At 31.4% G+C, this 15,575-nt stretch overlaps 4 protein-coding genes and 1 pseudogene across 6 annotated transcripts in view; all 5 read right to left on the bottom strand.

The window, feature by feature from the left end:
* LOC149894983 (NACHT, LRR and PYD domains-containing protein 12-like) overlaps positions 1-1,860 on the bottom strand; it is a 23,401-nt gene extending 21,541 nt beyond the window's left edge. For 2 of the 3 annotated variants that reach the window (XR_016447981.1, XM_090074125.1), the window contains exon 1: positions 1,674-1,851. The gene's annotated coding sequence lies outside the window, so the exon portion shown is untranslated. Of the gene's footprint in view, positions 1-1,673 lie in introns of all 3 variants that reach the window. The other variant, XM_090074105.1, reaches the window with a different exon arrangement.
* A 5,062-nt stretch (positions 1,861-6,922) lies between these two features.
* Positions 6,923-8,008, bottom strand: LOC149894982 (uncharacterized). The gene is made up of 3 exons (XM_090072391.1): positions 7,768-8,008; positions 7,476-7,643; positions 6,923-7,244 (listed from the first exon to the last, which is right to left on the bottom strand). The coding sequence occupies exons 1-3, from the start codon at positions 7,866-7,868 to the stop codon at positions 7,154-7,156; spliced, it is 360 nt and encodes a 119-aa protein (XP_089928517.1). The 5' UTR covers positions 7,869-8,008; the 3' UTR covers positions 6,923-7,153.
* A 1,318-nt stretch (positions 8,009-9,326) lies between these two features.
* Positions 9,327-10,982, bottom strand: LOC149894981 (uncharacterized; annotated as a pseudogene).
* A 1,115-nt stretch (positions 10,983-12,097) lies between these two features.
* LOC149894980 (uncharacterized) lies at positions 12,098-12,439 on the bottom strand. Its single transcript, XM_090080289.1, has one exon. The coding sequence runs from the start codon at positions 12,437-12,439 to the stop codon at positions 12,098-12,100; it is 342 nt and encodes a 113-aa protein (XP_089936415.1).
* Positions 12,440-12,538: 99 nt separating this feature from the next.
* Positions 12,539-14,218, bottom strand: LOC149894979 (uncharacterized). Its single transcript, XM_090101302.1, has one exon. It carries the CDS (start codon positions 14,077-14,079, stop codon positions 12,541-12,543), a length of 1,539 nt encoding a protein of 512 aa, XP_089957428.1. The 5' UTR covers positions 14,080-14,218; the 3' UTR covers positions 12,539-12,540.
* Between the last annotated feature and the right edge of the window lie 1,357 nt (positions 14,219-15,575).

Here is a 15,575-nt window from a genome sequence, read left to right as displayed (position 1 = left end):
TTAAGTCTTGTCTATGGACCAGGAAAAAAATGATACTGATATTGTTGTTGTAACAAGAGTTTACACTGAAGAGAAAGAGCAATCACTACACTAAGTGAGCTTAAAATGTTGCTTTACATCTTTTAAAAGCCACCAATAAAAATTGACTTACATTTATATGTGAAGATTCAAATATAACTTAACAATACTATTGGTGTATATTCAAGTTCTGATACTGCCAATACAGGAAATAAACAGTGAGACTCCAGTCTCTGTTTACATAAACTTTTCATTTTTGGTACAAAACATTACATTTATATTATATTTATATTATGTTTATATTATATTTATATGAAATTCCGTTGCGGAAAGTTCTTCAACATTTAATGACGTTATGGATTTAATAGTTTTATTAGTTTTGACCAGTGAAAACCAAAGAATTGTAAATATGTGTTTACGGTTATTTATGAAGATTTTTAAAGGTTATTTTAGGAAAAGCATACGGCATAAATAGAGGAGAAAACTACATTATATTATATTTATATTATATTTTATATATAGATAACAGTGATTTCAATTTTAGGTAACAGTTGTTATATTTTTTGATGAGATTGATACTATATTAATTAGTAACAGTTGTATTAAATGAGTGACATTCATCTTTTACTAACGGATAAAAATTAGTTTACTTATTAAAAGTTATATATATTCAAAAGTAAATTTGAATTGCTTTCAAAAAAAAGAACGAAAAAAAGAAGAAAACCAAGATTATTTTTTTAAAACTCCCATTTTCCTTTTTTTTCTTTTTTCTTTTATATTTAATAAATTTTGAAGATTGAATCAAGAAAGAAGATAATTGTAAACACCATTCAAATTGGCAACAAACAATACTTCATGCAACATAACATAACACCAATGCACTCTTGTTTTATAGCAAAAGCACCTTTTTTAAAAACTGCCGATTATCATCAGATTAATTTTTTTAGCGTAACAAAGAAATGGGCTTAATTGATATTTGGGTTCAATTGACACCTGAGATTAAAGCTTTTGTAGACAATATCTTAAAAAACAAACCTGCCAATTTTTTTTTTTTTTTTTTTTAAGAAAGAGTGTAAAACTTATCTCTAGTGTATTTTGATAAGAATATTCAAATATTTCTTTTTGAAGTTATTCGAATATTTTTCAAATAATTTTCAAACAACCAAACTTTTTCACTAAAAATTTTTTAATGCTCACTAGTAAGCAATAAGCAACAATTTGTAAGCTAAAAAAAAACAGGCATTTCAATTTAAGAAAAAAACTATAAATGCTATACAAAGCATTGCAGATTTATTTCAGAATCTTAGAATTTTGAACTCAACTTATTTCAAATGAATGATAATGATATGGATGAACAAAAGGTCTTGAGTCTCAACTTATTTCAAATGAATGATAATGATATGGATGAACAAAAGGTGGTGATGTCACTTGTAAATTGTTCAATCTTAAATGACAAATTCGTTTGGTTAACACTTTTTCTTTTAAATGTTCAAAGTTTGAAAAAGCTAAAGTGTGCAATGATTAATAAATAATCAGAAAAAATAAACCTAACAAACAAAAAAAAAAAAAAGTCAAACTGATTTAAATCGAATTCAAAAACTGATTTAAATCTTCCTGTCAGCAAAGAGCAATATTTGTTAAACTTAAATGCCTACCTATTAGACAGGTTGTTTTTCTCAAGCAAAGGAGTGTAAAGAGTCTGAAGTCTAGAACTGCGCTGCCTTAATCATCTATTTGTCACTGATCTCTATAATAACTGGATAGCGCAACTACGAGCTCTTATTTTTTGACGCCAAAAACGCCATATTGGTAAGCCCCAAAAATTTTAATCCCGTAAGCTTTAGGGTGGAATGCAAGAACCGAACTTCAAACCTTAAGTGCGACTTGAGCGAATGCACAAAGCGAACTTCAACTCAAGTCAGACTTGAAAAACGCTAAAAGTAGACCTTTTTCAAGTCTGACTTCAAACCAGACTTGAGAGAGCAAAAATTCCTTCCGAATGCAAGAACCCGGCTTGAAATTTCAAGTCAGACTTCAAATCTCAAGTCTTACTTGAATGGAATGCAAGAAGCGAGCTTGAACTGAAGTCAGATTTGAAAAAAGAGAATTTTTGAATTTTCAAGTCATTTTTTCAAGTCTGCTCCAGACCAATCTTGAAACCAAGCTTGAAAAAAAAAACAGACCGCCATTATCATTTTGCTGATGCGTAACAAAACTTTACTATTACTATATAACTTGTTACAACCTTTGCAAGTATGAAAATGAGTTTTTAACAAGCAAAAGTAGTTACTTGGGCATATTGACCTAATTAATTTAGAAGGTTACATTGTGAAAGTATATTTTTAAATGAATTCATTACAGAAAACTGAATACTAACATTGCGAAAACGTGTGTCTTTTAAAACATCCTGTAACTCGTATGTAATGATTCAACATGTTATATTTTGATGCCATTAGAAATGTTTGTTAGCTTTTTGAAATGTCGAACATCATAGCATTATAAAAGGCTGTTACAATTACATGAAGTATTAAAAAAAACTTTTTTTTAAATGTTCAAAAATGAATCGGTATGAGCTGAATTTTAGAAGAAGAAAAAGAAAAAATATCCCAAGTCACATACCAAGGTTTATTATTGACAGAGCTAATCCTTTAGAAGTTTACCACGGTATAGAATTTAAAAGGTGCTACAGATTTTCCAAAAAAACCTTTTTAATATTAGCTAATGACATTATTAACAACAATGTTAACAATCGAGGGTGCCCTCTTTCAACTGTACAACAACTGGCTATTGCATTTCGGTTTTATGCTACTGGTTCATTCCAAGTGAGTAGATATTCAAGAAACGGTATCAGAAAATGGCACCTTCTTATTGTAGATTTTACATTACGTTTTTAAATAATAACATTTCATACCAACAAATGATTATAACAATAAATAAACTCTTTTAGGGAATAATAGGAGATTTGGAAGAGCTGAAACTCAACTGGTTGTCCAGTGGTTTAGAACATTTCAATTCAAATGGCTAACAAAAGATATCAGTACATAAAGTTTCCAACAGAAGCTGATTCTTTGATAATTCAGCAAAAGTGATTATAAGTTTTCATGGATATCTGATTTTGCTATTTCATACAAACTTCAAACTTTTCTTAGATAAAGAAAATATTTATATTTATCAACCATTATTTAGATTCTACCAAATTCAAGGATTCCCAGGATGTATAGAAGCAATTAATGAACACATATTCCTATAATAATTCCTTGTGTAGAAAGCGCAGAAATTTATCGAAACAAAAAGGGATTTTTTTTTGAATTGCCAGGTCATTGCAGGTGCTTCAAATGAAATTTTATCTGCTTGTGTTCAATGGCCTGGAATTGTTCAGGATTCATTTGTTTTTGCTAACTCAGCTATTAAACAAGTTTTAGAAGCTCGCCAACATGTTCATGTTTCAGGTGATTCTGGCTATCCTTATAAACGATATTTAATGACACCTTTTTCTAACCCAAAAATGAAAATGAAATCAGATACAATTACAGCTTGAGAAGAACACACATGTTGAATGTTGTTGTTGAATATTGTTTTGGTATATCAAAAAAAAACAATACCTTTGCCTTAACATTCCCTTAGGAACAAAACTGCAAAATTCCATAGCTATAATAATATCCTGTTTTGTGCTTCACAACATTGCCCTTCTACAAAATGATTATTGTGGAGGCAATGAAATACAAAATAGCAATGAAGAATGTGGTGCTAAAGCATTCACTAAAGATATTTTTGCAGAAACAAAGCAAAAGTCAAAGTTCAGACTTATTTTTTTTAAAAAAAATTTGTGTCTGATAATGGATAAAGGGTCTAATAACAAAAACATTATTTTCAAATATTTATAATACATATTATTTCAAAAGAATTACATTTTATATTTTAAAATATTATTATATATGAAAAAAACAATTTCACTAAAAAATAAAGTGATAAATTAAAACATTCCAAAAACAATTTGGATCTGATATTGTTAGAAAATAATAATCCTCACATAGAATAATTCTGTTGTGTTGCTTTTTTAAAACTTTGTGAAAATTTTAACTGTGAAAATTTTCACAAAGTTTTGTTTGTATTGTTGCTTTTTCTGGAGAGAGTTTTTTTTATATCATCTATTTCTATTTGTTTTTGCATTAGTTCTTTATCAAGATCATGAATTTCATTATATTGCTTTTTTGTATTTTTTTTTTATTAAGAGATTTTTGTTTAACGTTAAACTTTGTTCTTTTTCATGTGTTAATGAGCAAGATGCTATCAATGGTTTTTAAAAGTTTTCTTTTCTGTTTCTATAAGTGGCCCAATAATTTTAGAAGACCTGTCTCCATATGTGATCTCTATTGACTTACATATGTAAATGGTATACTTACATATGCAAATGGTATATATATGTGTAGGTATATATATATATATATATATATATATATATATATATATACACACACACATAGTATTATGTAGTATTAGTATTGAGAAAACTAATTTTGTTTAAAGTAATTTTCTCAGTATTTTTAAAAAAAAACCATTATTTTCATTAAAGTATTAGTAAAAAGATAAATAAAAATACATTGTAGTATAGTATCATCCCCAAAAAGCGTCAAAATAAGATTCTGCATTTTCTAGAACATTTGCATGTATTTTAATTCAAATGGAATCTGTTAAAATGGAGAAATCAAGAGAAATTGTCTTGATCACTTAAGTGGTACATATGACCAACCGTTGTTTACCAACAACTTAGGATTTGGAACTGAAAGTGCCAAGATGAATTTATTTTTCTGATGAAAAATACATAGCAAGAACTTTTTTTTTTACTGTTATTAACTTTTTATTTAATCGTATATTATAGAAATCGTCGCGTTGGTTTGACAAGGTTCTAACTGATCCGCGAGTAGTTTTGTGAAAATCAATGTTAAAAATTGTTATGTTCCTACCACCAAAAATTATTAAAATCCATCGATAATAATTTTTACTCATGATAACATAAGCATTTGCTATAAGTATTACTACTTTTGATTAAAAAATGTTTAACTCTTCATAGAAAAATGAATACACCCAAAATGCAGTTAGAACCTTGTCATAGTGAAATAATCATATTCTCACTATGACAAGGTTCTAACTGCTGTTTAATGGTAGTTAGAAACATGTTAGTGACTTTTAAGTTTTGTGACTGAGGCAGTTAGTTACTTTAAATTTTGTATCTGAAACAATGATATAACAAAAAGCTAATTTTATTAAATTAGATTATTGTTTCAGTCGCTAAACAAAGGTTACAACATTTTTGTTAACTCTTTTTTTTTTTTTTTTGTACTACATTTCTTGGTACATTTTAAAACCATTACATTAAGTACAACCCTTAAATGTTTTTCATGTTTATTTTATAGGTGAAGAACAACTCGATAGTAATCTCTGTTCTCGAGAGGCATAAACGGAAATACAGCTTTAATATCTTTTTTTTTTAAGTCTGCAAGTTCCTTTGTACAATTTTGAATCTTTGGTTTTACATTCAAAACAGTGGAAGTTGATGGACTTGTTGCTGTATTCTTTCTGTTAGGTTTTTCATTAAACTTGACATTCGCACAGTTCATATGTCCATTACGATCATGGCTAGATTTAAAGTGTATAATGCGAGATGTTTAACTAAATATTAGAACAGCAACATTAGAAAAAGGAACTGACTTGTAATTAAACAGCTTTGTTGTTAATGAATACTCCTTGAAGTCATGTGGTTTCATTTGAATGATACGACAAGGATTTATTCTGGTGACTTGTTTCAACATCCTTATCAATCCAATTGGACTATAAAAATCAGTTTTCCTCATGAGCTTTTCAATTTCGCTATGGGCATGATCCACCTCTTGGACGCATGAATGACCTGGAAGGGAATATTTCATAGTGATTAAGTTAATGTTAGGATTGTCTCTTAAAAAATGTAACACAGCATTTGATAATATACTATTCCGATTTTGAGGAACGCAGGAGTCAGACCAAGTAATTAAGTCACTTACGTCGTTTTCCTCTGCCACATCACTCAAAATTTTGCAAAAGGCACTGGCTAGATCATTGCCGCTTCTTCCTGCCATTGATTCATTCCATAATGCACAGTACACTTTTTTGGTTGTTGAAAAAAAAGCTGTCAAATTATACACGCTTAGCTTTCTCAGATAAAAAAGGGAACTGATTTCTGCATGCGGAGTCAAAATAACATTTTGAAGGTCAAGTAGTAAAACCGGAATATTTTTATCTTTTTTTTCTTCAGCACGTATATTTCTCATTTCTTTTTTAAAAACTTGATGCCTTTCAAAGTCTTCTCTCAATTTTTCAGACATAGTATCAGTGTTTTCAGCAACTTTAAACTTCTCGCAACGGTCGCATCTATCCTTTTTGGGAATGTGAAAACCAAGATTGAATTCGGTGGAGAAAATATGGCTGTACATAGATTTTTTTACTGGCTCAACATTTTCGTTTATACATTTCTCTTTGTAAAGATTATAGATTTTTGAAACATTAAGGTGTGACTCAAGGTATTCTCTATTGGTACTTACACGACAATAATGTGACTCAACTGTTGGAAAAGATTTTATGTGACCCCTAGCTGAGTTGGCATCACTGTGCGGTGTACGTTTGCCTTTCATGATTTTACCTCGTAGATCTTGTGCTGGAGTATTTGTTTTAACATCTTTGGTATTGTGAGCTGTGTAAACTGGCTTTTGTGAAATTGACAGTGTAGTTAGGTAAAATGTTTTGCAAACACGAACTTTTTCTCCTTTTACATGAAAAAAATATTTATAGGCTTCCTTTTTGAAAAAATTTGCTTTTCAGCGTGGTCATCAGTTTCTTTATTTGCATTTTCACTATCATTATTTTCCTCGTGGTTTCTTTTTGGTCTAGCAGTGGTTGTGCGATCAGTTGAAGTAATAAAGAAATGCCTCTTTTCAGTAGCTGAATTTAAGGCATAAAATGATAAAAAAATATCGTTTCGCTCATCTTCTGATATTTTCTTAGTACATTTGTACTTACAGTTTGCCAGACAGTTTTTTTTTGTTTGAATGATCTTATTCGGTACTTGTTTTCCTCTTCGACTTGTATAATTTTTACCAGCTTGCTATGCCTTTTTTCTTTTATTACATCCCCAGGTTTCAGGTTTAGATATTCGCTTTCGGACTTTTTTTTTAATCGTTTGTTGAACGTGATCCCTAGAAGAGTAATATTACTTAGTTGATAATAATATCTCTAGTATATTATTATATACTGATTGAATCATTCTTAAGTGGTTAAAAATGGTTCACTTTGTATACAATAGTAGACTTTAATATCAAAATCACTTTTTAGATGAAACTTTTATGATAAAAACAAACCATAAATATATTTAAAAATATTTATGATTTAGAGGATGATCGAGGGGGAACACTACATATTTCGCTCACTTGTTTGTCACTAATTCAGCATCATTCGTAGGTTGCACATTCATGTCTATCTCAAAATTACTTTCAGCCTGTGCTACATAAACATTGGCATTGTTTCCAGAAGCTTCTTCTACAATATTTCCTTTAGAATCTTGTGCAGTTCTGGTTAAATTAAAACCCCTCTTCTTCCTGTTTGAACATGTTAAAAAGAAAAATCTTTTTAAACAACTTTTCCGAAGCTTATAAATATAGTTATTTTAATATGTAAATGCATGGGCAAAGTCACACAAAAAAGTTATATTAGGTTACTAACCCTGTACTTAATTCACAACAGCCTTCGCCGCTTTCACTGGTTGGAGCAACAAACTCGTCACTATCATAACTGCTTTTGATATCAAATACTACTCCTTCCATTTTCTGTTGATATTTTGCTTAAAACGAAAATTAATACTTTTCAAATTGTCTTTTTTTTTATTTTCAAACTTTCGAAAAAAACTTTCAGAAAAATTATTTTCAAATCATTTTTTAAATCTTTTTTTAATTACGCAGCCTAGTTTTTATTATTGCTACAAAAACGTTTTATTACAAGTTGTTTAAATTTTAATATTACTGATTTTTTTGATTTAACAAGTTAAAATAAGTTACTTTGTAAGATCAACGTTCCAAAGTGCACATATATCGACTGATCGTTGTAGATAAGTAAAAAAAAATGAAGAAGTATTGACTTAATTTTTGGGGTAGGTACTGCAAAATATAGTTAGATCGACTTACCGTAAGGGAATGGCGCGGCGAATTGTACTTACATTGACTGCGGTAAGTTTGTAAATTTATTAATGCAAAAACATCATTACTTTAAAATAAAAAGATAACTTTAGCTCAAAAATCCCCTTTTATTTTGAATTATAACAGTTATTTCTATGCTAATCGAAACCAGTATTTTGTTTCGTAATGTGACAGGACCTGTCACATTGGCACATGGTGTCAATTTGAGTAACGTTATAAAAAAGATTTTTTTTTAATTTTCAAATAATATCTTTAATGGTATTTTATTCTACATCGGTATCAAATTAGAACACTTTTTGTTGATTTTCAGGCTTATTTTTTATATGATTTTTGATGGGTATAAAATTCTCCATTATAATAGTTAGTTAATAAAAACCAGCAAGAGATTATGCAGTTATTGTTAGTTAGAACCTTGTCATACTAAATATTAGTTAAATTAAGTTGCAGATAGAACTTTGGCACTTTCGCAGTTTGCTTGTTATGCGCTATGTAGTTGTAAATTTCAGTTTATTTTGTTCATCATGATTTAAATAGTCTAATAAAATGATAAAATCAATTTTGGCAAAAATGTCAGTTAGAACCTTGTCAAACCAACGCGACGAAATTGGTTAGCCACAGTGTCACGAAATAACTTTTAATTCGAACCTCTTGTCCCGAGAAAACCCTTTGGAGGTTTGAGAGTACACATGTGTAGAATAACACTAGAGTTGGTTTTGAAATCTTTCATCATCGTCCGAGAAAGAAAAATCAGTTTAAAGTTTTTAATTTTATTGCTCAGAATAAAAATTTTACAAAAAAATAATTTCTTTAAAAAAATCTTGTTCTCTATTATAACATATAAATTTCTTCAACATATAATGTGTTTGCAACTCTAAACAAAGCAAAACCAAAAAAAATACATACAAACTATTCTTGAAAGACAAACAGTTTTCTACTTTCACCTTTGAAATTCAAGCTGTGAAAAACATTAATGATTCTAGATACTTATACAAAATTATTCTACTCAATTGATTAAGAAGCAAGCCTTTATTAAACTCTTACATAGCATATGTAATTAATAACTGTAAATGTCTCTTCCACAAATAGAAATCAAAATAAATGTTTACTGTTATACTCGATCAAACAGTTTCGAAGATTCCTGGGATAATCCCGATGGATGGCTGGCCTCTTGAAACGTTGCCAATGAAGACTGAAGTTGTGGTGAAGTGACACTGTGGCTTGCTCAGAAAAGATGCCCAGAGAGTGGTTGTGGCGATCAATAAACTGTGTCACATGGAAGAAAACAGCATGTGCTTTGGGGGTAACACTTGTGTTTGGAAGGTTGAGATAAGAAGCTTTAAACTCTTCAATAAGCTCACAGTAGTTCTGTTGGAGTGTATTCCCAAAGCAGGCATGAACAACAGCATCAAATTTTCTGAGGGTTTCAATAAATGGAAATGCCAAAAAGCAAGCATGCTTCTCTGCAAGTTGTTGAAGTGAGTCAACATTTCTCAAAAGCTTTCTACACTCATTGCCAGCAAATTGTCCTCCATGAAAAGGTTGTTGTTGAATGTTGATCATCTTTGGGCACTCATCTGCATTTTGCCAAACCTGACAGAGGTTCTTAAAGAGGTGGTTCACAACACCAATAAGAAGGTGAAGTTCCATAGGAGGAATAAAATCTAGGACAAGAGTATCATCAGAAAGTCTTATTATTGGCTGGTGAACAACATTTTGAAAGTCCCTTGCCTTTTTTGTTTGGGCACCGGCTGCTTGGAAGCCTTCAAAATCAGAACGAATGGAGCCAAATATTCGAAGCTCACCACTGTGATGAAGATTCTTTGACTCAATGTCACACCAGGTGCAAGGGTGTGCACTAGAGTGAGATTGCAAGCCACAAATTATGTTAGCAAGCTTCATGTCGCATGACAACACAAAAGACATTCTCTCTAAACACAGTTTATCCAGGATTTGTTTGAAATTGTCATAGTTTTCAGAGACATTTTCTGCAATGGCCACCAAAAGTTGACGCTTCACTCCTGAGTCTTTGAAATTTTTAAAGAGAGGTTTCTTTGATGGAGGAGAAGTATCTGGTGTTTCTAAGCTCATAATACCAAAAGAAACTTTCACGAACCCGCCTCCACCATCTATCCCTACCTTAATAAGCTGGTCTGACTGAGGGCCTCTGACTTCAGCAACAGTGTTTCTTAATGACTCCATTTCATTGCAGTTCACCAATAAATGTTTAGACTCTTGGCTAGTGCTTTTGGATGTATCAGTAATTTCTGAGGTGACAAAGAGGTCAGAAAGTTGCTTTCCAAGAGATTCAAACTTTTCTCTGAAATTTTTCTCCACAACACTGTGGAACTACTTTGTTTAGAGTTGAAGCAAGCATATTCATTCCTCTATTTGAAAGACCAATCTGGTTTTGAACTTGTACTAGATGTTGCGCAGTCAAGGTGGGTGTAGATGAAGGAAATAATTCTCTTTGTCGCGATGGACCTGCAAAAAATCACAGAAAGTTACCATTGTATCATTTCCGAAATTCATCGTGTATATTTTATTGCTATGCCCTTTGACAAAAGTTTTTTTTGTTTAAAAAGTACAGTTTTTACCTGGAGTTACTGGAAAGGGTCTTCCTACTTCTTGATTGAGACGGACAGTGCCGTGGGGGGAAGGAACTTTGTTGGCAATTACAGAAACAGCCACTCTTTCTGCTGCTTTTTTGTCCTTTTCTGCAACTTCGAGTAAGTTCTGTCCTAACATTGCTTTAGTACAGACATGAGGGATGCCTCTTCCTATCAATGAAAAGCATGCTGAACATCTTTTCTCAACAATTGGCTGTTCTATAAGCTGACTGGCAGTGTTTGTTGCTCCACTTATCTGACGGCTTCTGAATTTTGCTTTTCCCACACTACAAATCAAGCAATCACATGCTGATTCTCTTGTTGCAGGACGGATCTTTATGTTTTGATAGTCTGGCAAGGAAGGAAGTTGGACATCTCTTCCTTCACCTTTTCTTCTGAGACTTACTCGACAGTTTTCACAGATTCCAATTGGTACTCTTTGGTCTTCAAAGTTGATTCTTTGGCCCAAAATTTCTTGACTGCGTTTAATCATAAAATCAGTCAGCTGCCTGTTAGCTCTGTTCATACAGAGAAAACAGACAGTTTTCCTGTTGTTTTCATGAGTTTTTGCTTGGTTAGGCATTTTGAAAAATGACGCACACCTTGTTCTTTTAAAACGGTTTCTAAACTGTGTGCAGGTTTTTCCCGGAATTTTTTAGTTAATTATTTTTTTGCTAAAATATTTTGTATGTACTATTTGTAAAACAAATAACCAAAATAGACAGTTTTTTTGAGAAAAAAAAACTCTTAGTTTATTGACCTTATTAAATAAGCATAAAATTAGAAACTTTAAACTGATTTTTCTTTCTCGGACAATGATGAAAGATTTCAAAACCAACTCTAGTGTAATTCTACACATGTGTACTCTCAAACCTCCAAATTGTTTTCTCGGGACAAGAGGTTCGAATTAAAAGTCATTTCGTGACACTGTGTAGCAGATAAAAGTATCACTCAAAAGGCGATTAAAGTCCACTTGCAAATTATACTTATTTATGCGGAAATTATTCATGCAAAATTGTAATATTCCGAGGATAATATTAGGAAAATAACAGAATATAACTCAGAGTTTGAAATATGTTGACCGCCATATTTAATTTTTTAATCATGCTCTCAATAATACAAGTCATGTGTGTATTCCGCCGAAGACGGATATTACATCTTCCTTCTACCATTTTTTTTTTTTTTTTTTTTTTTTTTTTTTTTAAAGACCTGTTTATATACCTATAGTTAATAAATTCTTTATAATATACACAGTTAAATGAAGTCCTTCAAGTAGGCAGGTCTGTTTTTAGTCCTTGACGATCTTCGCACGTTAGGCTGCGGTTCAGTCGGTAGAGTTTCTGGAATACTTGTAGCTTCTTCTATTTCATTATTTGCTGTTTCCTCATTTGATGTAGGAGGTGTGATAACTGCTGGTAAATCGTATGGTAAATCAAGTTGCTCATGCTGATATGCTAGTGGTTGCTCATTGGTTTTAATCAGATGTTTACGATTGCGTCGATATACTCTTCCGTACTTATCTACCACGTTGTATGATCTGGGTAGTGTTAGTTTTTCTTTAACTGTCACTTTCTTCCATGTTCCATCTTTTCTCATACGGGCGGTGTCGTTTGCTACGAGATTTGGGAGTTCAGATGCGTTCCGATCATAGTATTGTTTTTGACGATTTCTGGACTTGATGATTTGGCTATAAGCGTTTAATGGAACTGCTGGTATAAGTAAGTCATGGTGGACAGGTAGGGTTGTTCGCGTTCTTCTGTAGATGGAGTGGTTTTGTATTGTCTTAAAACAGACTTGTTTAGTTCTTTCGGATCAATACATAATCTTAAGGACCCATCTTTTTTTTCTATGATGACCAATGAGTGTACCCAAGGTGTTGGTTTAGAAATTTTTGAGATAACATTGGCTTTTACTAAACGGTCAAGTGTGCTTTTAAGTTTTGGTAGGATAGTAATTGGTACTTTCCTTGGTGAATGAACGACTGGGATTGCATTTTTAGCAACTGCAATATGATAGTTTCCTTTAACTAAACCAAGGCGGGTAAAAACATCACCATAATGTTTTAAAATGTTAGCTTTATCAATTTCAACATCATTAATGTTTAGTATTTCAAGAGATTTGCAGGAACTTAGACCAAGAAGGGGTTTTGCATCAGACAGAGATACAACAAAAAATTGGCACACTTGTAAAATTTTATTATTTTTAACAGTTAGATTGCAAGTTCCTAGTACAGGAATATTGTTTCCTCCATATGATTTTAGTCTAGTTATTGTTTTTTTGAGAGGAGGTCTTCCAGGAATAGAGTTGTAGATATTGTATGGAATGACATTACATTGGGCTCCAGTGTCTAGCTTAAATGTTATATTTTTGTTGTTGACTGTAAAATTTGCTGTTAAATCGTCAGCACATTCCATCGATGCTGCAACATGATGAATATATAACTCTGCAACATTGAGGTTGGTTTCCTTTTGATCAACTTGGTCTACACGATTAGTATTAAAGCGGTTAGTTTTGGATCTGCATACTTTAGCGAAATGGTTTAGTTTTCCACATATTGTGCACTTTAGGCCATATGCTGGGTAAAACAAGGTAGTATGTTTCGATCCACAGTAATAGCAAGGTTTTTGTAAGGGTCTATCAATCTTTAGGGAGTTAAAATTAGTTCTGTTTCCATGTTTGTTTATAGAATCTGCCTGGATTGTATTTTCGAGGGCTTTTAATTGTATTTTTGATGTTTCATATGCTCTCATAAAATTGATTGTTTTTTCTAGAGTGAGCTCAGGGTCTCGAAGTAGTCGTTCTCTGGCAGCTTTAGAGTCGATACCACAGACTACTCTGTCTCGTATAAGGCTTTCTTCGAGGGTTCCAAACTCGCATGTCTTAGCTTTATTTTGTAAATCAATCAAGAAGTCAGTAAATAGTCTGTTGTCTTGCATACATGTATTGAATAAATAACGTTCATAAGTTATGTTTTTTTTTGGGTTGAAATAACATTCAAACTTTTGAACTAAAGGTGCTAATTTATCGTTTTCTTCGCTTGTGAAGATGAATGTATCATATACTCTTAAGGCGTCTTCGCCAATCATATGAATGAAGATAGCACATTGAATATCTTCATTTTTGTCATTGACTCCTGAAGCTATTTTATAAAGATTCCATCTCTGCTTCCATTTTCGCCAGTTTTCTGAAACATTGCCATTTAAATTCAATGCCTCTAATGGTCTAAGTTGTTCCATTTTATTTTAAACACAGGTTTACTTTTGGTACCATGTAATATTCCGAGGATAATATTAGGAAAATAACAGAATATAACTCAAAGTTTGAAATATGTTGACCGCCATATTTAATTTTTTTAATCATGCTCTCAATAATACAAGTCATGTGTGTATTCCGCCGAACACGGATATTACAAAATAATACCAGTTATGCTAAATTTGAGTGCTTTAATTGAGACACATGCTTGTTTATGAAATAGGCGCGAAAGAACGAAAGAAATCTTCTAAGCTTTTTAATTTTTTTTTTCAAACTTGATTTGTATATACCATTCTAGTGATTTTTGTGTCGCATTTTTTCTGCCAATAATTAAGTCTAGTTTTTCACTTACTTATCTGCGTTCAAACTTTTTATATATTTGGGATTTTCAAATATTTGGATGAATCAGTACTTCTTTTATCCTTTAATTGGCTGAAATTGTTTTTGTTGACTTGTTTTTTTTAGTGTTTCAGACACTCAATCATTGATCAGGAACGTTTGGAAAGCAAAATAAATTAATGGAAGAAAGCTGATGCCTCTGTAAATATCTATTTCCAACCTAATGGATACCAGTGATGAGTTCCTGTTTGTATACCAAACATTTTGGCAAAAAAAGCTGTTAAAAAAAAATGTGAGAATGAGATAGTATTTTTAGATGCAACTTACAAGACCACACGATATTCATTACCTTTGATTTTCTTGGTAGTCAAAACAAATGTTGATTATCAAATTATAGCTACTTTTATGAGTAAACGTGAAACTTTTGAAGGAATAATTGAAGCACTTGCCATCAAAAGTCTTGGAAAGAAGACTTTCAACCTCTTTATTGCATGAGTATTGCACTGCTGAAATATGTGCTCTTGAAATTATTTTTGTTGGTGTGTATTTATACAAGAAGTTTAGTTTCTTTTTCTATTTTTCATAAAATTAAATCATGTTAACATACTTGTAATGCATAAACTCATTTCTATTATTATTGCATTTCTATTATCATTGAAACACATTTTTTCTGAATCCATATGTTTAGGATGTGAAGTTTTTATCTGTGACTTACATAGAGAACAGTCTTGAGATCGAGGGCTGAAAAGGTCCTCCAGTGGTTGCTGTACCAGAAAAGATGACATTTTGTGTCTCTAAGATATATTGCTTGGTCAATAATATGAACAATTTATTTTTTGTACTTATGTGTTATATTGGTGTTTATTTAGACAGCCTAAGTGTTACTTTTTTTATGAATATTTTTGGGTTTAACTAACAGTTTTTTAATTACAAAATATATTGACTTTTTGGGAGGCAATCATGCTATTCTATTTTGATATGATATACAGTGAGGATAAAATGCTTCCAAAACCAACTTTTTCAGCTTTGCTATGAAGCATTCTTATTCTTATTGTAATTATAGCGTTACTTGTGAATAATTGTGTGCGTAAAAGATGTCATTATAGTGTTACTTGTGAATAGTTATGTGCGTAAAGGATAT

This window comes from Hydra viridissima, unplaced genomic scaffold (assembly GCF_058129835.1).
Source record: "Hydra viridissima isolate aposymbiotic clone 2 unplaced genomic scaffold, HvirCarnegie_v1 scaffold_1, whole genome shotgun sequence".
Taxonomy (NCBI): domain Eukaryota; kingdom Metazoa; phylum Cnidaria; class Hydrozoa; order Anthoathecata; family Hydridae; genus Hydra; species Hydra viridissima.
Note: the sequence above shows the minus strand (reverse complement) of the source record. Positions and strands in the feature narration are given on the sequence as shown.